We start from the raw sequence: 25,094 nt of genomic DNA, 5'->3' as shown, positions 1-25,094 counted from the left end.
AGTGTCGATGGGGCCGGAAAATAGTAATGGAATGAGATACAATGTTTTTGTGCTCTTGGTTGTAGAGGTGAGGTGGCATGACCATCCGTACCCAAGAATTTCTCGTTTCTTAGGGTTTGTTAGGTGAGAGTGAGAAGCGATGGACCCGAATGGGGCCCACGATCACAATCCAGCGCCCGTGATCCGGACAGCCCAGTCTGGTTTTGTTCTGGGACTCGACGTCTTTATCCGCAACCTCATCCAACACAAGCTGGACTCTGATCATCACTCCATCATCCTTCATGGTTTGTCAATTTACTGTTATACCCTTCTTAGATTGGTCACCGGGTAGAAGTAGAACGCATGAACTACAGCTTTGTAATTAGACAAAATCAAACTTAATATAAATTAAATTTTAGTCTACCCTGAGCTCTTTGTTCTCTAAAATTTAGCCCCTGACAGACATACAAATTGGAGTAGATAATGTGATTGCAGTACAAAAATATCAAAGATAAACCTACTCGCGTAATATCTGGTCCGGCGGTCTGCCAATAACATCTAAGGTTTATTCATCTAGCTGTGGCTTGCATGGATGTGCATCACTCTGTGAACCGAGTTGCTTCCCGAATTTTTTCAATGCGATTGAATATATCGTTTTCCTTCGCACTGATGTCCCGTCAGCCACTAATTTGACAGCCTATATGAACATAAAGAGTTGTCAAACCACTCAACGGTTCATAATAACAGAAGAAAAGATCATTCCTAATGATTTTGTTAAACCTGGTAAATGCATTTCGGTCACTAGTAAGTGAGGCGCCGAGTAAAATGAATATGCAACAAGTCATTAGAAATACAAACATATGTCAGAAAAAGTGGCGTTCAATATGATAAACAGAAGTCATTACCGTGGAAAGACTATGCCCGCTGGAGATCAAATCTCTTAACTCATCCTCAAGCTGAGACTCTGAAGGAGCTACAACCGGAGAATCTTCCTTTCCTTCAATTAATACTGTAATTTCACCTTTTGGCTGGTGAGTAGAGTACGCTTCTTCAGCTTCCCCCAATGTACCCCGCCAGAACTGATAAGACGTTAAATTTAGGGGCATGCCATTTATTAAGTCTGAGATCACAACATAATAGCAATTCTATTTGTGGAAGAACATGCTAGCATTTGAAAAATTCAAAAAAATATCAACAGAATTAGCAATTTTATCAGTTGTTTTTTTGTTTTTTTTTTGTTTTGTTTTTTTTTTTTTGTTTTGAGAAAGAAACGACAATGTTAGCACATCATATTAATTACATTCATACAATGTGCGCAGCTGATCTATTCAGTTATTCCCCAATGGGATCTGGGTTCTAAGAATTTTGAATCACATCGCGAAGCACTAGCTAAGTTCCTAGATCGTGTGAAATAAGAGTGTTACCAGAGATAAATAAGAGACATCAAGAGACATCGCCACAAACCACCTACCTCTTCATGAATTTTTGTAATTTCACGAGCTATGACACATTTTCTGCAACACAATTATACAAAAAAGGTCATCATTTTGTACAACCACTCAACCAGTAATAGCGCATAGATCCAACCATGGAATTTCAATTGGTGACTCATACAACAACAACAACAACAACAAAGCCTTTTCCCACTAAGTGGGGACTCATCATAACGAAAAACTAATAAAACAATTAGATAAAGTATTTACCTTGAAAAACCAAAAAGTGAAGAAGTCTCTTCAAGAAACTGATGAAGCTTATGGGGAGGTACATAAAATATTTGAGTCGCTGCCTCATTTGCTGAAACCATCAGCCTCTCTCTTCTAGATCCAGCATGTTTAGAGAGAAATCCAACTGCAGAAGTACAATCGGTATACAAAACTATGTATCTTGATCCATCCAAGCCACATCCACCAAGAAGAATATCAGCAACATCAATTCCTTGAAAAACTTACCAAATGTAAACTCCTCTGTGGACAGGCCAGAGGCAGAGAGAGCAGCCACAAATGCGGACGGCCCAGGTATAGGAATGACAGGGATGTTTTCATCCACGCATAGCTTTGCCTGCACCAAAACCTTGATATCAATTGCACTGCTACGTGATACATCTATAAGACTATATATAAATACCATATCTGCAATAATACACACTACATTACTCCGAAGTCATGTTGTCACGAATGACTAAACAATTTACAAAATCAATTCAAGCTGATACATGATGAATTACTTGCTGTAAAAGCAAAGGAAACTAGAGAAAAGGGGTAGACCCTCACCAAGTCCGTACCAGGATCACTGATGCCCGGCATCCCAGCATCGCTTATGAGCGCCACAATTTCACCTTCCTTCAACCGCTTCAACACTGTTTGCCCCCTTTGAGCTTCATTGAATTTGTGATAGCTCAGCTGTAATCTAAAAGCATAAATCAAAATGACTAAAACTAAAAACTAACCAACTCAGAATCCCAAAAATATAATAACCCCTATTCACTTACAAGGGGAGTTTTGATGCTATAATGGTGGAGCAACTTCCCCGAATGCCGAGTGTCTTCGGAAAGTATTACATGAGCTGATTTTAACACTCGGAGAGCCCTGCATTGGCAAAATTCGGTCCGATATCATATTAAAAAATGAAAAGAAAACAAATACATGGTTTGCAACTTTGTATGTAGAGATTGAGAAAGCACCGTAGAGTGATATCTTCGAGGTTTCCGATCGGAGTTCCGACCAGATACAGTCCGGGTTCAATAGGACCCTGCAACCGAAACAAACATTCAAAATACAATCTTCTGTTGAAAAAACGATAAATTTGGTTTGATTATGCAAAAACAACGAGATTGAAAATAAAATTAGAGGGAAATTAGGGTTACTTGTTTCGACGGCGGTTGGGGGATTGAGTCGGTGAGTTCGGCGGAGATTTGAGGACTGGAAGAACAGAAGGGGATTATGCTAGCTTTATTAGGGCAAACGGAGAGTGAGTGGAGAGACGGCTGCACCGTCTGAATCGTCTGGGAGGGGAGCAAGTTCGATAGGCCGGACCGCCCCCATGAGAAAGAAACCGCCGTGAAAGGAAGCCGTCGCGATAGCATTTGTTCCGCTAACTAAACCTCTCGCACTTGCTTCTTGGCGGAGGGAAACACAGCTGAAGTTAACCGTTGTGGATATTTTATGACGGTTAAGGCAAGAGATGCTAAATTTTGTAAATTAAATGATATAAAAGTTGATGATTGTATTACTTTGTGTCTAATTAACATGCTTATTTCTTATTGGTGATACATGACATACCCCGAATCGAGCTATGTTGGCCAACACCTTGGAAGATGATGAAACCATAAAAGTATGGTGATGTGGAAAATATGAATAAATTTAAACTTAAACCTTTATTTTTGCCCACTCAAACTTTTTCTTTTTTGCTCCTCCTGGACTTAGTTAGCTGAATCTTCTGTGGTGAACAAGGGATCACTAGCAATTATGAGATCCACCCAAGTAAATGTAAGAGTTTGTTTCTTGTTGCGTAATAATTATCTCATCTAGGTTTGAGTGTTATACTTATGTTGCATTGTTATCTATACTCTGACTATTTGTGTAATATGGATTCTTCCCACTACTGCGCATTCTCTTTATTAGCTTAAATAAATTCTAGCTTCGGAATTAGTTGATAAACTATCCTTTCCGTTGAAATTTCTTGTTCTAATTGATAGAGCAAACTGAGTAGCAAGTCGAAAACGTAAAAGGCTTTCTAAGTTGCAAGGAACTTGTAACTCATTTGCTGATCAAGAGGAGTCCAATATCCCCACCCCGATATCAGTTGTATCCAAAAACAGTTAAATCCGTGCAATTAGGCGGCAAATCAATCTATTAGGTTTTTAATGAGTACCCATTAAGATCCATTTAGTTTGATCTCACCTTACACTATTATCACTACGACCAATCTCACATTTATAATGATATCAAATTAAATAGATCTTAACGAGTGTCCATTAACAACCATTGTTAGTTGATTTACCACCTCCGGAAGCAATTGCCGCCACCCCGCTATCAGTTGTATGAAAAAACAGTTAACTCGAGACTGTTTTTAGAATAGCCAAAAACGCTTCTAACCGAAACGGCACAAGTCTCATCGATCAACCAACGAGCTTACTGTTTGTAAAAGCAAGGATGCAGACATGATATCTGACCGTATTCACAGTTGTTGCAGCTACGCAATCTGATTCGCATCCACCTCACTCGACTCGACACATGCATTCCAACTTCCAAGCAATGGCAACCAATATGTTGCGGGGTGGGGGGACATGTCCGTTAACATTGATTAAATAGTTGATTCCAAAACAATCTTTTTTTATACATAATTAATTAATATTCGTTAGGTCATTGCATTACACTTTGTCATCATGGAACCACCATCTCGTCTCCTTGGGAGATCTGCCGTTCCTGCAGTTCTTCACGTAACGATCGTTATCCGCTGGGCGTTGCTGCACAAATGAGGGTCGTGTTATAACGAAGTCACGTAGGGTGAAGTGGAATAATCCAAAGCTATAAATTCATCAAACTGAACCATACCTTCACCGTGGAACTCGATAACATGGAGAGAATGCTGATACAGATGGAACTAACCGTCATGGCTGGGGACCATGAATCATATAGAATATCTGCAAATGAAAACAAAAACCGTTAACTGGAAAATCAATTGGCTGTTGCTCATTATCAGGTACATGACAGCTATCTATTCCATTGCAGAAGCGAGAATATGTAAACGACAACAATAAATTAAACATTACATGATCAAACAGCTCGGGCTACCTTAGGCACACAATCCATAGGGAATCAAGGATAACAAAAAGAAGATGATAGTTTCCCCTTTATTGTTATCTCATCATTTCTGGCAACAAAAATAAGATATCTTGTGCTTGAAAGACGAAAGTTTGCAACTTTAAAAGCTCAAAAGAGCAATAACAAGTATAGATGCAAACGTAAGGGATACCGAATGACTCCCAGCACCTAGAAGATTCTATCCAATGACCTCATGCAGCTGATTATGGACGCAAACGTAAGGGACACTGTGAGCTTGGGTGTACCTCATGCAGCCATGCCTCTGGAACTTAAATTTGACCTTCAACTAAGAGCTATTGTCAAAGTTTCTTAGGTATCCCTGGTCCTTTCTTTTTAAATTCACCATATGGCTATAACACTCAATGAGATTTAATAATAAAAGCTATCGGCCTGATTTTCATAGTTCACAACTAAACCTGATCGTATGCTGGGCACCACACTAACTTCTAGTTTATTTTCTTGCCAATCTTCATATCAAGCCAATTCAGAATATCACAAAATCCAACTAGACATGTCCCGCGATTATGTGTACTCGCTACAGTAAGCACCAGAGGGTTGTATTTGCTTGACATGAGACATTAGATTTCTACCACAGAACGATAAAATGAAACATTCTAAATTGCTAGTGCTAAGATCCAAACATTAGGTAACGTTTTCGTCAAGCTTAGTTGCAAATAATAGAAGGATATTCTCCAAGGCAAGGTTAAACTCTAATGGTCAGCAAATTCAATAGAATCCAATTAAACTTATTATAAGGTTGCCTAACTTGCAAGCAAATATTGCGATGTAACAGTTGACCAACTTAACAACTAGTCATCATTTTGATAGAATGAAACTAACGATCACATACAATGACTCGAATAATATAATAGCCATCTAATTTTTGATCTTCCATATGAAGAAAGCAGGAATTCACACCGAGACATTAGTTCCATACTAACCCAATTACTGAAAACAACTAAAGATAGCGGAAAATACTAAAACAAAGTTAAAAGACAAGATCGGTACCTAAACAGATATGGCCATTGCTGTAAATGTGAGGATGCAGTGGAGCCGGAGGGACAAAAATCACCTGAATACATCAGTAATTTAAGCGAAAACTTCAAATTACTTATCGTTCTGTTTTCGTCAAGTTTTCGAAACCCTAACAACTACAACTCTAGAACCAAACAGTAGGTTTGATTACTTAAATGGTTTGAACCCAATAATCAATTCTTCGGTTTCGAAACAATTTCTCGGCAACCAAACAGAATCAAGAGGAAACCAAAAGTTAAATTCAGAATCTTATGGACCTGTGGTGCCTCCATGGGATAATGCTCGGGGAAATCGACTTGGAGCTGATAAATTTCGTTAGCGTATAGAGTTCCCGGGGCTCCGGTGACTTCGATGACCCATCTTCACACCAAAATTCAAAGAAATTAACATTTATCACAAAATTAATCGCAAACAAAAGAGATATTAAAATTAAATTAAATATAAAGAAATTGGAATGGAACCTCTGAAGATTATCGGTGACTTTGTGCTTGAAACCTGCCGGAGGATTCACCTGCCACTCCACCAGCTCTTTCTGCAGCCGATTGCAGGCGATCTTGCTCAAAGCCTACGCACCCAAAAAATTCCATTAAAAACGATTAAACAAAAAGGAAAAACAATTTAAAATTGTATATACAGAGAGAAGTAAACCTTGCGTGAAGTGGCGGAGGAGCTCGTCATCGCTTCCTAAGCAAGTGAGAGAGAGAAAGAGGCGGACGTCAGCAACGGCGGATTCGAGTGCTCCTTCCTACTCTCCTTCCTCGGCTATCTTTTACTCTCAATTTTCTCTGAAATTTCCAGAAATTATTTTAATTTTCTAGACAATAAAAAATAAATAAAAAATATACATTTTAGCAAAAAGGTATCCACGAGCGTGATAGTAATCGGCAATCTCATCAGAAATATCTCCGGGGGCCCCACTGCCGCACTAGAAGCTTTTGGAGGTTTCCTGATTTGCCACGTTGATAATATTTGATCACGGAATCCGCGTGTTCGTTCGCTCCCTCTCTTTTTTTTTTTTTTTTTTTTTTTTTTAAGTATTGGTGCAGGTCGTTGCCGTCGTTTTTTATTTTTAATTACTACGAACAAAAAATTATTCTCCTACCAAAAAAATAATAATGTCAATTTGGAAAAAGTCACACCAAATTGAACACGGGGGTCGTCTAATTAATCTTATAAATTTACAATTAGTAGCTTAATTAGTTTGTTGTTTTAAGAAATATAATGATTGGTTTTGCAATGTTTGGATCTGAACAATTGGGTCATTAATCTAAATTATATATAATTAGGTAGATTTGGTGGAGTAATATAGTTGGATTATACATCTGGTGCAAACTGTTTGGCAATTGAGGAAATTGGCAATTTAAAAGGTTTTAACATGAACTTGTGAATTTGTGAGAATTTTTTATTTTATGCGTTTAAGTTTTTATTGATGTGTCATATTAGCAAACTTAGAAATTATACGTTATAAGATTCTAGTGTCAAGGTCAAAACCTTTTGTTTGAATAGAAACATTCAATTTCAACCAAGTTCTGTCAGCAATTAATTTCGTTAAGTACTTAGTAGGCATATCAAGCGTCCCCTGTCGAATCATGCCAATATATGTCGAGCGTTGCCTATCGGAGAATGATAAATCTCATACCACTAAAAACCCTTTTAAGAAGATTTTTTTTTTCGCGTTCTGTATGTTTTCAAAGTTAGTGTTTAATTAAATTCATCATCGGTTGGTGAACATATATCTTTCCTAGAGTTGAATTTATTTTAAATTTGTCATCGGTTGGTGAACATATATCTTTCCTAGAGTTGAATTTATTCAAACTTTTTTATTAGTAAAGTTTACTTAAATTTTAGAAGGCATTTTATGAACGAATTAATTGCTCAACTCAGTTCAAATTGATTTTCTCATTTCTTAAATATAAGGCCCAAAATTTCTTAAAAAAGAAGAAGAAAAAGGTCCCAAATTTCTGTTAATTATGGCATTTGTAATGTTAAATGATGATGGATCTTCATACCAAAAAAGGAAAGTTATTGATGGACCTTATCATCTAATTTAAGCTTTTTAATTACAAAAATCATAAATGGTTACCAAAACAAGTAAAAGCTAAAACTGTAATTTCATAAGTGCGTAATGGCGGGACCACAATTCAGAGTTAACGGACCGTAATACCGTCGTTACTCGTTAGCGTGTACCAAAACGCACCGTATGGCCCTCCGACAAGACAACCAAGCTACCGACCACGAGCCTACATGGGTTCGAGTAAACTACACACGTGAGTTCGCCACTTCACGTTTTCCACCTACAACCTTTTATTATCCGAATTTAAAAAATGAATGGGGAAATATTGCATAATACCCCCTATATTCTATATTTTCATGCAAATAACATCTACTCTAAAATATATTCACAATCAACCACTTGTACTTCATGCCTTTTGACAATTTGGCACCTTCGTCTGGTATTCATATTTTTATCAAATAATGATCATGTCACGTTCAAGAGAGTCCTTTTTCAAAAACATCCATGACATTTATCGTGCGTGTAAAAGTATGAGAATTACTAAGGCTATCTTCAAGGGAGTTCAAAAACTCGAAAGTTAAAATCTTGCCCCAACACTTTCTCTAATACATGAATTTTAGGGGCTAAAAAGTTCGATTTTAATGTTAAGGGTAGGTGTTAGAGTCTGGGACTGATCGATATGTGAAGAGTGTGAAGCAAACCTCCCACATGTCAAAAAAAGACGTAAACATAAAAAGTCACATGGTTGGAGTTGAAAGATAAAAAAGGGCCACAACCAGCCTTGAGTTGGATCATTACATCATCGACTCACTACTCGTATTGATATTGTTTGTGACTTGCATTTAACTACCTGTATGTACAACATGTGTGATGTTTTATTATTAAAAAAAAAAAAAACACCTCTATACAGTTACTAGTGTAACCATCTCATTATTTACTCAAGCGTTATGAGTTCGAAACTTCACCTTCCTAAGTTTATGTAACAATTTTAAGCTCTCATTATTCTCATAATGATATTTAAATTAAATATCCGACAAGTTTCCGACATCGAATACACTAGATTGTTACACAACCTAAGTTTAGGTGATTAATGTAAAATAAAAATATATATATACTCAGGTGAAATTTTCACAAAAAAAAAGAAAAAAAAAAAAAAAGAGGTCCTATGCTTGCAATTTTAAAAAAGTGAAGAAAGAAAATTCAAGAGAGAATAGAATCGACTCACTTGACTCACCAAACGGTGGTTACCAGTTAACCATTAGCGTAACAACGTTTGATTGAATCCTCTTAAGCAAACCACCACCAGCCGCCACCCCTCACCCAGTCACCACCACCCACATTCCACTCCCCAACTCTCTCTCTCTCTCCCCCCTTTCTCTCTCTACTCTGTCTTCTTCAAGAACTTTCTTCCTCTGTTTTTTTTTCCTGTGCTAGCGTATACATATCGCCAAACCAATATTTCCATTTTTTTTTAAAATACTGTTACAAATTTTTTAAATTTCACATTTATAAATTATGTGACGTGTCATGAAAAAATACGTTATTTATTAATTTAATTATCAACGATTACAAAATGTCAAAAACACTTGCGAACGCTCTCTCTCGTTTAAGAAGGAATATAGTAATGGTTAAAATTAATGGTTTTTCTGTCGTAATACAAAAAAAACAGAGTATTTGAATTTTTAAATTCGTTCGGGGAATAAAAAACTCGAGTTGGTGTTGATATTCAATTGGGCATTAATAAAATATATTTAAACTGGGTCGAAGTAGGTGCCGTTGTTCCAATCATAAGGAGGTTGTTCTTGTTCGGGAATTCTCATTTTTCTCTCTCGGGATTCGTGTCTGTCTCCGATTCTGGAGAGCCGAAGAAGATAGCTACAGTTTTCTTGTTCTTGTTGTTCTCCTTCTTCCACTCCTTCAACTCCAATTCTTCAAAGTTTCTCCATTTTTTTTTCCTTCAGGTATTTCGATTTTTCACCTCCCCTGCTGCTTCAGTTCTTACCCTTTTCTCTGTTTTCCATTTTTTGATTAATTATGCTGATTATGTTAGTATTTTGGTTATGAAATCAGTATTAATATTGATTATTAGCACTAATCTCCACTGGTGTAGTTCACCTTGGATTATTTCAAATTTGGGTTAGCAGTTTTTGCTTGTCTTCTAGTTTGATAACCCTGTCTGCATATCTTCTGAATTAGGTTTTTGCTTTTGGTAATTTTGGTGGGTTCTTAAGTTTGGTAAATTTGATGAATTTCTTTTTTTTTTTTTTTTTTTTTTTTTTATTTTTTTTTGTAGGAATCAGTAATTTGATTAAATGGGTATCGCCAATTCGATTGGTTATCGTTTAATTTGTGAGAAAGATCGGTAATTTGGATTGGATCCCCGAATTTTACTCAAAGAGTTGGAGACAGAGGAAGAAGATACTAGGCTATTGAGTTATGGCTACCTATTTCCAGAATTTGGGTAACCAGAACTTACTGAACCCTTATCAAGGGGACCCCGAACCGCCCGGAAACATGATGATGTATCTGAATCAGGCTTCTTATGCCGCCGGATCCTACTCCGAGGTCTTGTCTGGCGGCAATTTGCCCCCTCAGAAGTATCCTGACTCTGAGGGGGTTAGGAATGAAATGATGTTTATTCCGCCAACGAGTGATCAAGTCAGGGATTGTGACATTGGCGGCGATTCCTTGATTGGGAAACATGGTATTCAGGATCATGGATTGTCTCTCAGCCTTTCCACCCAAATTCCGCAAACAGTATCTCTGCCGTCGTTTCAGTACCAGTATCCGAATTCAAGTCTGTCTTCGGTTTTGAGCAATGCTCCGGTGCTAGGGAAGGGCGACGAGTACAATCAAAGCGAGGAGTTTAGAAACTTCGAAAGCTTGGCATCGGGGTTATATGGAGGTGGCCATGAGGCTGTCAAGACACAGGCTTTCTACAATCCTTTGTGTTCATCGGGATCCAAAGAAATGCGCTCTGAAGCATACTTGGATGAATCATTAGGTTCTGCAAACACTATGTTAAGCTCCAAGTACCTCAAGGCAGCACAACAGTTACTTGATGAAGTGGTAAATGTCCGAAAGGCTCTGAAGCAGTCTCGATTGAACAAGAACCAGAGCTTTAAGCGGAGTGGAATAGACGTTACCAAAGAGACTGATGGGAGTGATCAACATTTACGGAGATCAACAGATCCTAGCAAATCAAGCGCTGTCTCTTCTATCGAGTTATCACCATCAGAACGGCAGGATTTGCAGAACAAGAAGACTAAACTTTTGTCCATGTTGAATGAGGTAAATAACCACAATTCGTAAGAATTTTTTGTTTCATATTGGGTCTTTAAATCTTGTTTATGTTACTTATTTTGCAAGGTCATTAAGTGATATGCCGTATTGCAGGTAGATCAAAGATACAAACAATATTACCATCAAATGCAAGCCGTGGTGTCATATTTTGACAAGGTGGCTGGGAACGGGGCTGCTGGACCATACACTGCCCTTGCTCTCCAAGCAATTTCACGTCACTTTCGCAGTTTGCGTGATGCAATCAAGGGCCAAATTCAAGTGACGAGGAAAAGCCTGGGAGAGCAAGATAATTCATCTGATGGTCAAGGATCAGTAATACCCCGCCTCCGCTATGTGGACCAACAGCTCAGACAGCAGAGGGCATTTCAGCAGCTTGGTGGATTGCAGCATGCTTGGAGGCCTCAGAGAGGACTCCCGGAAAGCTCTGTTACAATCCTTCGTGCCTGGCTGTTCGAACATTTCCTTCTTCCGTATGTACTTGAGCACCTTTTTCGCCTTAACTGAAAATGATACATGGCAATCTCTTAAGAACTTTGGTCACTGATTCTTTTGTGGTTTTTGGTGTCCCTCCAGTTACCCGAAGGATTCAGAAAAGATTATGCTTGCAAGGCAGACTGGATTAACCAGAAACCAGGTAAGATGACTTCTAGGTTTCTTCCTATGGGATCACTATTTATTTTTTACGTTATGGTTTCTTAAATGTGCACGGTTTTGAATTGGGATTCAACTATCAGTCGGTTGAAAATGTGAACTTTAATCCTTGCTCTTTCCTTTTCAACGCCATCGAAATGTTTGACTCAATGTTGTAATTTCTTCGTATCACTTGAATATCGTAGCTTACCTTGAAACATTTCATCACACCCCTGTTTTGTTTGCATAGTGTCATAACTAGCATTGTCCGTTATCAGGTTGCCAACTGGTTTATCAATGCAAGGGTACGCCTTTGGAAACCCATGATTGAGGATATATACAAAGAAGAATTCGGTGATCTGGACATGGATTCGAAATCTTCACCTGAAAACGCACTTAAGGAAGAAGCAAGAGTTGATTTCTCAGCATCTGAGGACAGGAAAGAGGAGTTGCACGAAAGCCTGATATCCGCAACTGCTGATAGTATTGAACCAGGGAAATTGCATGACTCGAAGTCGGGTCACAATTCCACATATGACATGCCAAGGTTGGATCATTTCACAGTTGGCAGCGATGTGTCACTTGCGTTGGAGTTACGGCATGGCGAAGAACACAATGCATTTCCTCCATCTACCGGATCCCATGTAAGAGCTAATGATGCGGTAACTTCTTTGGATTGCCACTATGAGGATCCGGAGCAACAACATTTAATACAGGTTTGGCAATACCCACCCGTTACTTGATTTTGTAGTCCGAGAGGATTATCGCCTCCAAATATTGGGCGGTAAGCGGCCTCAGGCAATGATCTTCGAGAAACAGAATGCTTGTTTCGCTGCTCTAGCAAGCGGGTGTAGATGTAGATGTGTGCATGATACTGGTACCAACGTGTAATATAACAGAGCTTGGTGGAAGAAGAAGAAGCCTTAGGCATATTTGTAAACTAGTTTGTAAAGATATAAGGTGAAGGCATATCTTGTGCATTCATTGAATAAGGAACTTGGAAACTGTACAAGTGTGACCTCAAAATGTGTAATCTCATCTGGAAATAAGCCTGATACAAGAATTGCCTGATTTTTGTTTACAATTTTGGTTTGCATTATTTGGAAATTTACATGAAATCGAGGGTAATAAGAAGTAATTCTTTTTATTCTCATGTGACATGTCGGGAGAAAGATGTACCTCTTTATGAGATGAAAATATGATGTACTAAGCCTTGGATCACGTGTCTGTGCAACTACAAATACAAAATTGCAACTCTTTGTAGTTTTATATCACCCATGTCTATCCCTAAGAGGAATGTTGCACGCGTTCGGTTGTACACAAGAATGTCTTCTTAACGAGGGCCGTGAAATCTGTTGTGTACTCTTAGTATCTGTTTCTCTCAATACGTAATAATTTAAAAGAGAGTAAGATATAAAAAGATTTATGCAATTACATGTGAGTCTTCTTCTTTTACGAAATTTTGTAAAATCGAATGTGTTTTTTTTATGTCAATCGATGTCAGGACAGAAACAAATACAACGAGGAATACACACGATTGCATGTTAGTCTGTCTCATGGGACTATGCAGAAGCATGCATATCCAAGCATCGATTTTTCTGATGGATTTGGAAGGAGATCGGATAGGAGGGCTGATATCCCAAAGAAATATGATCACGGGAACAATTTTTTCTGGCGGAAGAGTGTTGGCATTTGAAATTTAATGGGAGGGGTGTACAGGTTTTGCAGATAAGGCAGAGACACCTTTAATCTATAGGGTGGTGGGGCCTAGAGTTTAGGGGGAGTTGGGGGGGGGGGGGGGGTCCTATTACTTTTATAAGGAACAAAGTTGGAAAGAATAAGAGAGTGACAAGTGGAGGAGGCCAAAGGAACAAAGATGGCAATCATTACTAAAGCATCCGATCAGACCACCTAAAAATAGTAACACACACTCAGAAAAACTAGAATTAGTCTCATCAGCACACCTACCTCACCCTCAATTAATAATGCCTACCCCCCCCCCCCCCTTCTCTCTCTCTCTCTCTCTCTAGAAAACCTTGTGTAGAAGGGCAGGTCATGCCAATTTATCTGTATTTTAATTTATTTGACTTCATGTTGATTAGATTAGACGAGAAAATTAACCTTTATTAGTTAGTTTTACGTAAGTTTTGCTAATCTTTCTATAGGAGCATCCAAATCACTTCATTTGAAGACAATCTATCAAAAACCATGAGACTCGATGCATTTTGACTCTATCACTACAAGTTTCTTATCATGTTTAATGAGAGTTATGTTTTAGTTAGTTAATTCTGCATAAGTTTTGCTATTCTTAACACAATGAAAAGTTTATTTACAACAAAAATGCTACTAACTCGAATGAGACTTTGTGATTAGTTTTGTTATCGTTGCAATGACATATAGAATTCCGCTTAATATAAGCAAAAGAACCCTTCTTTATTATCTATTCATTGATTTGAAAGATTGTGAAATCAGTGTCATTTCAATATCTCTCTCTCTATGTAATATGTATGAAGCATGAATACGACGCTTAACAGGAAAAAGTAGATATTCCATGTGTTTAGAGGCTCAGAAGCTGACAATCCTAGAACTGGGAGTGTGCAAAAGACACCCCACTTTTTCTCACCTCCTCTCCTCGCCTCTCCCTCCTTTTATTACAGTCCTCCACAGCATACCCAGCACTGTATATGAACAGAACAATTTAACATGCTGATCTAGCTGAGAGCAGCTCTTGTCCTTCTGGCTTTCACAAGGGAGAGAAAGTGAGGAGAGAGAAAGAGAAAGAGACAGAGACATACACTGCTTAGAGAGAGAAATGAAGGAGAGTAGATTTGAGGCTCCCAAGGAAATGTGAGTGCAGACACTAAAGCTGGAGGCTTTGATGCTTTTTGGTTGTTGATTTTTTGTAAGTCAGGGAAATTGGGACCATCTTCTTTTCTCTTGTCATTTTCTCTGTTTTTACTTGCCCAATTAACCTGCCTTCTTTAAGGATCTAGCACAAGTCTATGTTTCTAGCTTTCTGCTGCTGCTGCTTACATTTAGATTAGGCCTGTTGTCTCTTGACACACACACAGAGACACACAGAGGGGGGAGAGAGAGAGAGAGAGAGAATCATTTCTTCATTAAAACCCAAATCACAGATTGGTTCTTGCTGTTTGTTTTGCTTTCTTTCTGTCTTCTGTATTGATCATGAATTAAAATTTCAAAGGGTCATAATTTCTCTGCTCTCACAGCTCAAATTCTCAGATTTACATTCACCAAATTGGCGTTTTCTTCCTTTTGTCAAAAGTGCTTTTCTTTTAAGCCTTTTTATAACAACAAATTCACCAAAGATTTTGAGATGGCCTTCTACCTTATGAGCCAAGTACTATTTATTTCTGGGCTGATCAATCTATGCTTGCATTGCTTTCTTCCTTGACATACACATCTCTCTCTCTCTCTCTCTCTCTCTCTCTCTCTCTAGATCATGAATTAAAACTTTCAATTGGGTTTTCTCCCCTTTGAAAGTTTTGAGCTTTCAACTTCTGGTTTGCAATGGTGTCACAAGACTCACCCCCAAATCCCTCCTCAAGCATTTTCCACCAGTTCATAATCTCAGACTCCATTTCTGCTCAAAACCATCATCTCGAAAGCCAGCACCTTGATGCTTATCCGCCTGCGTTTCAAACTAGTACCACATTTCCACAAGCTCTCGGAGTTCTCCCCAGCATTCACTCCCTTGGCGAAAGAATGTCCCGATCAGTAGGACTTGTTCAAGCTCCTACCGGCGCAGCAATGGAGAACCAAGCGCAGCGGCTTTCGCTCTCCCTCGGTTCCCATATGCTTGTTCCTTCTGGCCAGTACCGGCACCACAACTTCCACATTGGGGAAGAATCCGGGGAGGCTTGCGACCGGGGAGTTGAGCACGTAGGCGATGAGTACCGCTTCACGGGAGGCACGCTTGCTTTGCATTCAAGTGCGCTGAATCGATCTTGCTCCACTTCTTATGGAGCAGAATCTCTAGCTGCTGTCATTGCGAATTCGAAATATCTTAAACCAGCTCAGTCCCTCTTGGAAGAGATTGTCAATGTTGGCGGGCAATTGGTTGACATTAGCAATGAGAAACATGTGGGGAAATTGTATGGAGAAGGGCGGGGAGGCGGTATGGGGCTCTCCTCTGAACTGAGAGCAGAGCTTTCTTGCAATGGTGGGCTCATGAATGCCGACAAACACGAAATGCAGGCTAGGTTTGCAAACCTTATCACATTGTTGGAACAGGTACAATCTTGATGCTTAGTATAAGTTTTTGACAAGACGATATTCCAAACTAGTGTAATTTATGGAAATGGGGATTATGACCTTAGGTGTAAGAGGTCAGACACACTGCCTAGCATTTTGATCTCATGGAACATTTGTGCTCGGAGAATTAATTTGTTTAATGTTTTCAAGGTTGAGGACAGATGTGAGAAGTACTACCATCAAATGGAACAAGTGATGTCATCATTTGAGATGGTGGTAGGGGAAGGGGCAGCCAAGTCCTACACAGCTCTGGCTCTCAAGGCCATGTCCAGGCATTTTTGCAGCTTGAGAGATGGCATAGTTTCTCATATCTATGCCGAGAAGCGAAAGCTGCTGCTAGATGTTCCGAAAATCAGTGGCGGGTTATCGCAACTGAACTTGTTTGACAGAGAGTGCAGGCACAAGAGAATGTCCCTTCAACAGCTCGGCATTTTTCAGAGCCAGCGCCAAGCTTTCAGACCGATTCGTGGATTGCCAGAGACCTCTGTTGCGATTCTTCGCACTTGGCTTTTCGAACACTTCCTCCACCCGTAAACAATCCAAAAACTAATCAACCATTCATTGGAATTTATCCGAATTATTGTAATTAACTTGGTTTTGATCGTGCAGTTACCCCAATGACAACGAAAAGCTGCTGTTGGCATCACAAACAGGGCTGTCCAAGAACCAAGTAAGTTCCAACAACTTGGTTATTTCCTAATAAGTTTCATATGAAACTTTGGTCGGATTTTGTGATGATCAATGTTGTCTCTGTTTCAGGTCTCCAATTGGTTCATAAACGCGCGCGTCCGGCTGTGGAAACCTATGATTGAAGAGATGTACAAGGAAGAGTTTGGGGAGTCTTCAGAGGACTCTAACTCTTTAGCCGGCGGTTCCCTGACCGGCGAAGGCAACACGGATCCGACAGAGAATTAATGGGGTAGAAATCTGATATGTTTGATGGTAAAAATTACCAGTAGAAGTTTAATGACTGAAGTTGTAATGATTTTCAATTTCTCAAGTCTAACCATAAGCAACTGTTGATTTTGGTTTTGTGAGAGTAACTGGAAATCAGGTCTTAAAATTTCTCTTTGTAATGGTGAAAGCAGAAATTTTGATATTCGAAAACTCACCTTTGATTCTGGAACATATAGCGTCGAGAAATACAGAAACCTGGAAAGAAAATTCAGGCAAAACAAAGCAATTCAGTATTAATGCTAGTAAGAAATTTTCATATTCTGCTCGCATCTCCTCTCTCGGCTGTGGTTTGTCAAACTGAATCTCCATCCTTTGTATTGCATGTTATTTGATCCGAGGCTTGAATTTCAGAAATAATCCGTCTCCAAAATTGCATGTAAACAGAAGCTTCAGTTTTGCGGCCGAAATCATGCTTTACATTGTAAACTGTTACACAGAGCTGGAAGCCTGAACACCCTCGTTTCATCAGGGTCTAATCTTCGAAAAATAGGTCACCTGCATCAAGGTTGAACTTTAATCCAAAGAGCAAAGAAATTTTCATGATATCTTATAGTTTTGATACAAACCTAAAACATAACCAGCAGTAGACTATCGTATAAACTACTTCCCGCACTCCTCCTGGACTTGACCATCTGCAAAAGCAAACATGAAGACATAAAAAAAAAAAATAGCTCAATTGACCATACGCATAATCCACTGAAAGCATAAATGAAAAAACAGATCTGAAGTCTCACCAGCGAGAGTGATTGCCAAGTTTGCTTGAGCATCTGCCTCAGAGTTTCTTTCCTTTGAAGGTATACACGAACATGTTAGAACATCATAAGCCGCCAGCTGACGTGGTATTAGTATACAAACCCACAAAAGTATCATATATCACAATAGACAAATAAAGTCGGCTTGGCTCACCCTTAGGACATGGCTGATTTTGAAGGAGAGAAATTTATCCTTCAGTTTCTTCACCTCTTCGTACAAATCAGACAAGTTCTGGTTTTTCACCTTCCATAAACCCTGAACCTGTCCAGTTATCATTCTCAGTTAACACAGAACAAGGAATAAAAGGAAAAGGAAAACCGCAAAACTGCTGAAGTATCAAACAAACAGAGATAACGTAAACCACCTTAAGCAGGAGAATGTAAACACAATACTAACCAACCTGCATACACACGAGTTTGGAGTCGCCTTGGATAGTAATCCTTGTAAAACCTTTTTTAAGAGCACATTTTAACCCTAAAATAACAGCTCGGTACTCGGCAACATTATTGGTTACAACACCCAGACCTTCACGTATTTTACAGATCTACATGAGGAAAAGCATGGTTAGAGTCTTCAAAAGACGAATAATTATAAGAAAAGATAATCCTAAAAGTAAAATGTAAACCAATCTTCCATCTTCTGCTCGCAGCACAGCTCCGGCACCAGCTATTCCAGGGTTTCCTCTTGATGCACCATCAAAATGAAGAGTACATGCACCCTACCAATTCGAAAAAGCATTATGACAATTAACACACAGAAATTTAAGAAAATGGTTAACTGAGAACTCCACATTTGGTCAAGGTTATTCATTAACAAGAAAGTAAGATAAATTCAGCCTGCGTCTTCTGCCATATATTGCTGCATCTGCTTCATAATGTGATATAATGAAAGCAAAGAAAGACAAAGGGCAACTTACACGGTCCAAAGGGGGTAATTCAGCCAGAGCAGACTCATCTATCTTGGCAAGCTTTCTAGACGGATCATCTGATATGGAAGTTGAACCATTTCTTTCCTACAAAGCATTGAACAAAGTTGTAAACTAAAAACAGCTAAAACAAAGTTCATCTAAAATAGGACCTCCAGGGCAAAGATTATAATCGACCTACAACAGTTTGCTTAACAATTGAATAGGGATTGTAGGGTTGTAAACAATATATTCATATATAATAGAGACACAACATATACATGGCAGAAAAATGTGCACGAAACTACTAAAATTCTATCTTTATCACAGATATAAATAAACACGATAAAGTTTGTGACGAAAGCTTGCTATATACAAAGAAACTCTAGTAACAGAACCTCAAAGGTAACCAGAGTTCTTTATTGCTCAAAGATTGCTGTGATTCCAAAATTTACCACATTTTCCGTTCCAGACACTTGACGGGGTCTCTTTTTCGATTCATCCATAACAGATGTTCCACCTTCTGTTGGACCCTAGAATGTAACACAACACAAAATCGTAATCACAAAAGAGCACAACTTTACAACGAGAAAGAACAAGAAACAAAATTGAACTAGCCGAAAAGCGAAAAACTTTAAATCTTACTTGAAGTGGGCAAAGCACAAGCTTGCCAAAAAGATCATCTTTCAAATCTGCAGCTCTTACAGTGTAAAGGGCATTCCTAAGTCCACGGGAAGCAAGATATTCTTGAGTGCTCTTAGGCATTGAGTCCCCTTTGTAAACACTAACAGGAGGATCACGTATCTAATTAAATAAAAAAAAAACGGCGAATTAACACTCTTTATTATGTTTTAAATTCAATGCAATCACATTTAACGAATTAAACAAAAAAAATAAGGGAAATTAAATTAAATTAAATTTTACCGAAGAACCCAGCTGAGCCTGACAATCACTGAAACTACGATAAACGCCGACGACATCTCCTTTCCGTACTACATAGAATCCCTCCTTTTCCGGTTCCATAACCGGTTCGGAATCGGCCTTCCTCCGCCGAGACCGGGAAGGCGTCGTTTTACTTCCGCCGCTGCTTCGAGCCGACGAGTACGGCTGAATACGAAATGTCGTTAGCGCTGATTCTATGCTGATCGGCTTAATCCCGGCGTAAAGGTCGAGTCTTCTCTTCCAGGAAGAAGGTCCGCAGAGAGAGCTCGTTCCTACGGCACGACCTGTCGCTCGGAAAATGGCCGCTGCGTACGACGAGACCTGCGACACGCAGTTCATCACACGGCGTTGCACGACGGGGCTTCTGGAAGAAAACGGCGGAAATGCGGAGGTCTTCAGCCTCGGTCTTCACATCGCAGGGAGAGGAGAACGAGCGAAAGTGGTGTGGGCTTTTGGGTGGGTTTTCCGGCGGGCTAAACCCTTGCGGTACAATCTGTGGCAGGCCTGTGCAACGACGTTACGACGTCGTCTCTGTTTGGAAAGCGAGATTAAAAACTTTTCAATTGGCCACATAAAATTTTACTACAATTACAGTTTACCACCTCAAAGGAGATTTCATCATGAACTTAACAAAAAACAATGTCCCTCAAATCGCAAATTCGCGAAAAATTTGGCAATTCGAAAAATATTCCAAAGTTGAAAAGAACGACACGTCGTATATACAATTTGCGGCCTGTAGGAAAGAACGCGCGAGAGAACACCCTGCAAGCCAACGATAGCCAGAGACTCTTCGGAAGTGGAAAGCTGAAACCTCTCTCTCCGACCAAATTTCCGATCATGAGCGCATGCTTCTGCTGCTCTCTGATTCGTTCCTCCCCTCTCAGCCACGATAATCTCATTTCCCGCCCTTTCGCGAAACTCAGTCGTCCGATTTTCTCTCTCGCGCTCAGAAAACAATATTCCGATGCTACTGCTCCTAGATTCGTCGTCGTAAGAGCCGTCCAGCCCGGCCTCGGCGTTGTGGAACCGGGAGACGTGTCAGTGGGGGACCCGCCGTCGATTGATGTTGTAGAGGCCGGAAATGGAGAGGTTCTCGGAGTCGTTGGTGGAGTGGCGGACGCCAAATTGGAGGATGATAAACCCCTAGCTCCGGCGACTAGGGTTAGGAAGAAGAAGGAGGAGGAGGGCGGCGATGATAATCGGTTCAAGCTTAGGAACGGAAGGGAGGTCGGTCGGACTCCATTTTGCTTTTTTACTGTTTTGTTTTGAGATTGTGTTTGTTTCTCGAGAAGAAGATATAAATTTTGATTTGGGAAGAGTTACATTATGGCGAAATTGAAAGGGAGTAGTTTGGGGGAAAATTATTTTTGATAAATTGGGATAAAATTCCTTGTTTTGATAGGTGTTGGGGAGGCTGAGCTATCTCTTTTGTGTTTCTTCATTGCCATTTTTTCTGCAGGTTTTCGAAGAAAAAGCTTACATTGTGGGTGTTGAGCACAAACGCGGTACATCGGATTCATTTGGTGTGGAGGAATCACTCAAGGAATTGACCCAGCTAGCTGATACTGCTGGACTTATGGTTGTTGGTTCCACGTATCAAAAGTAGGTAGTTTTCGACGTGCTTCTTTGCTAGTATAGTTGATTTTTAACCTAGTGGCTACTTGCTAGTACATATGTTAAATTGTTTCTTCTTGGTCACCTGTGTTCAATCCCTAATGCCTATATGTAATGCAGACTCGTTTCTCCAAACTCCAGGACGTATATTGGGTCTGGCAAGGTTGCAGAAATCAAGAGTGCAATTAACGCATTGGGTGTGGAGACTGTGATATTCGATGATGAGCTATCAGCAGGGTATGAAACATAATGATATTATAGTTATTTCATGCATGTTTATGCTTCTATAGAGAATAGGATCCTTTGTGTATAATCCTGCATAATCTCGAATGTTATCAGTTCCGGTACGTAGACCAAATGATACAATGCAAGCAAAAGTTCCTAGATTCATGGAGATATGGAACAACATATAAGTTATCATGGTTGCACGTCCACCATTTGAGTCTCCAACAATTATTCCAATAATTACATATCCAATTTGACCCATGGACGAATACGCAAGCATACGTGTCGTGCTTGTTCGAGTAATAGCAACGAGATTCCCCAATATCATGCTAAGAATAGCTAGGATTTCCTGATTTCTATGAGTTGGACAGTTTTATTTTTTCCAATACTTACTCCCTATCTTGGGTATCTACCAATTTGCTATGCCTACCAGATGATTTGGACCAGAATTCAATTGTCTTCGCTTTAGCATTGATTTGAGAAATATGGAGATTTTCTCTGCTTAAATCTCAGTAAAACCTTACAAATATGACTGTTTATCGTATGCATGTCTCCACACACTTTCAGCATGGTGTTATTCTGAAAGCTATATGAGTCTTTTGTTCATCAGCGTTGTTTAACTTCGAAAACACACTATTCTTGGTGAAGATACCTATTGATGCAATTTTTGAATGTTAGGGTTTTTTTTTTTTTTTTTTTTTTTGTCTTTTTATTCGAATGCTACTATTTTAGGCAATTGCGCAATTTGGAAAAGGCGTTTGGTGGAGAGGTTAGAGTTTGTGACCGCACTGCCCTCATTCTGGATATTTTTAACCAGCGGGCTGCAACACATGAAGCAGCTTTACAGGCAATTAATCATTGTGCTTTTAGTTATTAGTAATTATGTGTTTTGTTATATTTTAAAATACGCCAAAATCTTACTTGGTACAGTTGTGTTAACTAGTAATAACTTAATAACAAAATAATATTTTCCACAATTTTCATGCTGACAATTTTCGATTGTGATGTTTCTAGGTTGCATTGGCACAAATGGAATACCAGTTACCTCGGCTAACAAAAATGTGGACCCATCTTGAGCGTCAAGCCGGTGGACAGGTTAAGGGGATGGGTGAGAAACAAATTGAAGTGGATAAGCGTATCTTACGTACTCAAGTAAGCCTGTTGAATAAATCGTCAATATTTCAGTAATTCGTTGCATGATAGAGATGGAAGTTCATCGAAATGTGGTTCGTTCTTTAGCAATTGTAGATTACAAACTACAGATTCCAGTTGAGGCTAATTGTTTCTTCTTTTTCTTTTTGGTAAAATAAGATTTGTATCTGGGAATTAATTTACTTGTAAACATGTCTGTGATGCTTAGATTGGTGTTCTCAAGAAGGAGCTAGAATCTGTTCGAAAGCATAGAAAGCAGTACCGGAATCAGCGGCTTTCTGTACCTGTCCCTGTAGTATCTTTGGTAAGTAAATAGCATAAATATTGTTGAATTCACAATTATAAGGATGATTCTTTCTTTCTGTTATTGAGGTTGTGCCTGTACTGCTTTGGGCAACTAGGTTGGGTACACCAATGCTGGAAAGAGTACTCTTTTAAATCAATTGACCGGAGCCAATGTCCTTGCTGAGGATCGATTATTTGCAACCCTAGATCCAACCACAAGAAGGGTTCAGGTAGCTTGATTGTACTCAGCGAATTTCTTATTTCATGATTATGAGTTATCTATGGTATAAACAATTGAATAGTCAGAGAAGCAGACATTATATTTTCGCAAACTTTTTTTGTTGATGTAGTACCAAACAGGCTTCAGGTTGCATGAAAGTTTGATTGACATGCTATACCATCTTTGATTCTTCCACTGACAATGAGCGACTTTAGGTCCTATAATTCAGAATTTGGACTTCATGTAATCTGTTAGTTATTAACGAATCTGTTCGTCGGTACTTGTGCATCAGGTCTATGTAGCATGATTTAGTCTTTTTCTAGTAGATGTGCTCGTCTTATGCTGGAAATTTTATAGTTCATGTACTATAATTTTGTGCTACTTTACTTCCATTTGGTTGTAAGACTTTCATTTTCTTCCAGACGAAGAATGGGAAAGAGTTTCTTCTCACAGATACTGTTGGTTTCATTCAGAAGTTACCAACTACAGTGGTAAGATGCTTGCACAATATTCATGAATGTGCTACCATTTCTCTCTCTCTCTTCCATTGTTCATTTTCAACTTTACTGCAAGAAAAATGTTTTTATGGATGAAAATTTAATATCAGTCCAGCTGATAATGTCTTTCACTACTTTATTCTAAACTGCATCATACAGGTTGCTGCCTTCAGAGCAACACTGGAGGAGATATCAGAGTCATCATTGTTGGTGCATGTGGTGGATATCAGGTACAAGTTGGGAAACCTTTAAAATGATGCATTTGTGATGGCGGACATTGTTATCTTATTAGATGTTGATATCAACTTCAGTCATCCACTGGCTGAGCAACAGATAGAAGCTGTGGAGAAAGTTTTGTCAGAACTAGACGTGGCCGCAATTCCAAAGTTGATGGTGTGGAACAAGGTACGGTGAAATTTTTTTTTTTTTTTTTAATTAATTAATTATTTTTTTGTGTCTCAGTTAACAATGCAATGTGGGGAGATAAGAAACTCTGATTCATCATATCTGGGAATTTTGTGGTTAGAGTTTTTCGTTTTCTTGTCTCCTGTTAAATTCTTTGTAAAGCACAGGATCCCCATCACCTTAGGGAATTCCTTTTTCACATGTGTGGTGTTTGTTCTGTTTGTGTGCTGTGTGCATGGGTCTTCTTAGATTAATACTGATGTTTTATTATGGGATATTTTGGCATGTCCTAGGTTTCGTTCTAGTAATGTATACTCACGAGTGATGATGCACGGCTGCTTTTGTGCAGGTTGATAAGGTTAGCAATCCTGAAAGCATAAAGTTGGAAGCAGAAAAGAGAGATGATGTGATTTGCATATCTGCTCTGAGTGGTGAGGGCATAAATGAATTCTGCAGTGCAGTTCAGGAAAAATTGAAGGTACGAGTGCTTGTTTCACTGTTTCCTTTTGATAATCAAGAGTGGAGTTTGTACATCTATAAAGTGAAAGCAATCTTTTGCTTAACAGGACTCCATGGTATGGGTGGAAGCCTTGATCCCGTTCGAGAAAGGGGAGCTCCTCAGTACCATACATAAGGTTGGAATGGTGGAGAGAACGGTAAGTATGCAGTGGATGTTGATTTTTATTTAAACATTTTGGTATGTGTGTCTCGGTTTCATAATCGTTCTCAACATTTTGTATATTTACAGGAATATACGGACAAAGGAACGCTGATAAAGGCACACGTACCACTGCGGTATGCAAGGCTACTAACACCAATGAGGCAACTATGCATATCATGATCGCAATTTTCTTCATCGACGATCCACTGTTATGTGGGAGCTCGTTGCTCATCATACGAGTCCCCTCATTAATTTGACGGGTAAAAATCAGAGAAATTTGTAATTATTATGTACATATGTATCGTATCATGTTTTCTGTCAGTGTAAAATCCTTCTAAACTAGACAGACCACAGATGTAACTGACTTCATATCCATCTTATTGTTTTAAGTTCTTCGAATTCACACGAGCTACCGCGTGG

At 39.1% G+C, this 25,094-nt stretch overlaps 6 protein-coding genes across 11 annotated transcripts; 3 read left to right on the top strand and 3 right to left on the bottom strand.

The window, feature by feature from the left end:
* Positions 1-354: 354 nt before the first annotated feature.
* LOC137740417 (uncharacterized) lies at positions 355-3,148 on the bottom strand. Of its 2 annotated transcripts, none has more exons than XM_088685949.1 (9): positions 2,843-3,148; positions 2,660-2,727; positions 2,468-2,564; positions 2,250-2,378; positions 1,929-2,037; positions 1,683-1,827; positions 1,451-1,493; positions 885-1,058; positions 355-759 (listed from the first exon to the last, which is right to left on the bottom strand). In XM_088685949.1, the coding sequence occupies exons 1-9, from the start codon at positions 3,059-3,061 to the stop codon at positions 754-756; spliced, it is 990 nt and encodes a 329-aa protein (XP_088542075.1). In that variant the 5' UTR covers positions 3,062-3,148; the 3' UTR covers positions 355-753. The 2 variants fall into 2 exon arrangements, with proteins under 2 accessions (XP_088542075.1, XP_068336395.1); XM_068480294.2 differs by having other exon boundaries at positions 355-676; positions 2,843-3,145.
* Positions 3,149-4,255: 1,107 nt separating this feature from the next.
* Positions 4,256-6,655, bottom strand: LOC137747444 (putative ubiquitin-conjugating enzyme E2 18). The gene is made up of 6 exons (XM_068487556.2): positions 6,486-6,655; positions 6,299-6,402; positions 6,095-6,197; positions 5,811-5,874; positions 4,533-4,621; positions 4,256-4,444 (listed from the first exon to the last, which is right to left on the bottom strand). The coding sequence occupies exons 1-6, from the start codon at positions 6,513-6,515 to the stop codon at positions 4,349-4,351; spliced, it is 486 nt and encodes a 161-aa protein (XP_068343657.1). The 5' UTR covers positions 6,516-6,655; the 3' UTR covers positions 4,256-4,348.
* Positions 6,656-9,093: 2,438 nt separating this feature from the next.
* On the top strand, positions 9,094-12,868 carry LOC137737634 (BEL1-like homeodomain protein 3). Of its 2 annotated transcripts, XM_068477178.2 has the most exons (5): positions 9,094-9,812; positions 10,145-11,142; positions 11,248-11,624; positions 11,728-11,788; positions 12,063-12,868. In XM_068477178.2, exons 2-5 carry the CDS (start codon positions 10,288-10,290, stop codon positions 12,525-12,527), a joined length of 1,758 nt encoding a protein of 585 aa, XP_068333279.1. In that variant the 5' UTR covers positions 9,094-9,812; positions 10,145-10,287; the 3' UTR covers positions 12,528-12,868. The 2 variants fall into 2 exon arrangements, with proteins under 2 accessions (XP_068333279.1, XP_088542463.1); XM_088686337.1 differs by lacking the exon at positions 9,094-9,812 and having other exon boundaries at positions 10,026-11,142.
* A 1,511-nt stretch (positions 12,869-14,379) lies between these two features.
* LOC137737645 (BEL1-like homeodomain protein 11) lies at positions 14,380-17,185 on the top strand. 2 transcript variants are annotated; one of them, XM_088685527.1, is made up of 5 exons: positions 14,380-14,631; positions 15,245-16,038; positions 16,210-16,589; positions 16,669-16,729; positions 16,819-17,185. In XM_088685527.1, exons 2-5 carry the CDS (start codon positions 15,316-15,318, stop codon positions 16,972-16,974), a joined length of 1,320 nt encoding a protein of 439 aa, XP_088541653.1. In that variant the 5' UTR covers positions 14,380-14,631; positions 15,245-15,315; the 3' UTR covers positions 16,975-17,185. The 2 variants fall into 2 exon arrangements, with proteins under 2 accessions (XP_088541653.1, XP_068333290.1); XM_068477189.2 differs by having other exon boundaries at positions 14,459-14,686.
* LOC137737655 (uncharacterized) lies at positions 17,151-20,223 on the bottom strand. Of its 2 annotated transcripts, none has more exons than XM_068477200.2 (10): positions 19,598-20,223; positions 19,319-19,477; positions 19,129-19,206; positions 18,686-18,781; positions 18,395-18,487; positions 18,170-18,313; positions 17,923-18,030; positions 17,751-17,802; positions 17,583-17,648; positions 17,151-17,511 (listed from the first exon to the last, which is right to left on the bottom strand). In XM_068477200.2, exons 1-9 carry the CDS (start codon positions 19,952-19,954, stop codon positions 17,617-17,619), a joined length of 1,119 nt encoding a protein of 372 aa, XP_068333301.1. In that variant the 5' UTR covers positions 19,955-20,223; the 3' UTR covers positions 17,151-17,511; positions 17,583-17,616. The 2 variants fall into 2 exon arrangements, with proteins under 2 accessions (XP_068333301.1, XP_088541654.1); XM_088685528.1 differs by having other exon boundaries at positions 17,751-17,847; positions 19,598-20,176.
* Positions 20,224-20,348: 125 nt separating this feature from the next.
* Positions 20,349-25,082, top strand: LOC137741741 (GTP-binding protein, HflX). 2 transcript variants are annotated; one of them, XR_015956584.1, is made up of 13 exons: positions 20,349-20,842; positions 21,075-21,217; positions 21,350-21,466; positions 22,187-22,301; positions 22,469-22,606; positions 22,815-22,910; positions 23,008-23,121; positions 23,534-23,602; positions 23,768-23,838; positions 23,920-24,129; positions 24,363-24,491; positions 24,580-24,669; positions 24,762-25,082. XR_015956584.1 is itself a non-coding variant. In XM_068481465.2 (13 exons), the coding sequence occupies exons 1-13, from the start codon at positions 20,453-20,455 to the stop codon at positions 24,852-24,854; spliced, it is 1,659 nt and encodes a 552-aa protein (XP_068337566.1). In that variant the 5' UTR covers positions 20,349-20,452; the 3' UTR covers positions 24,855-25,082. The 2 variants fall into 2 exon arrangements, 1 of the variants encoding a protein (XP_068337566.1); XM_068481465.2 differs by having other exon boundaries at positions 23,920-24,013.
* Positions 25,083-25,094: the final 12 nt, after the last annotated feature.

This window comes from Pyrus communis, chromosome 15, assembly GCF_041283825.1.
Source record: "Pyrus communis isolate YQ-2024b chromosome 15, ASM4128382v1, whole genome shotgun sequence".
NCBI lineage: Eukaryota > Viridiplantae > Streptophyta > Magnoliopsida > Rosales > Rosaceae > Pyrus > Pyrus communis.
The sequence above is the reverse complement of the archived record's forward strand: the minus strand, read 5'-3'. Positions and strand labels throughout refer to the sequence as shown.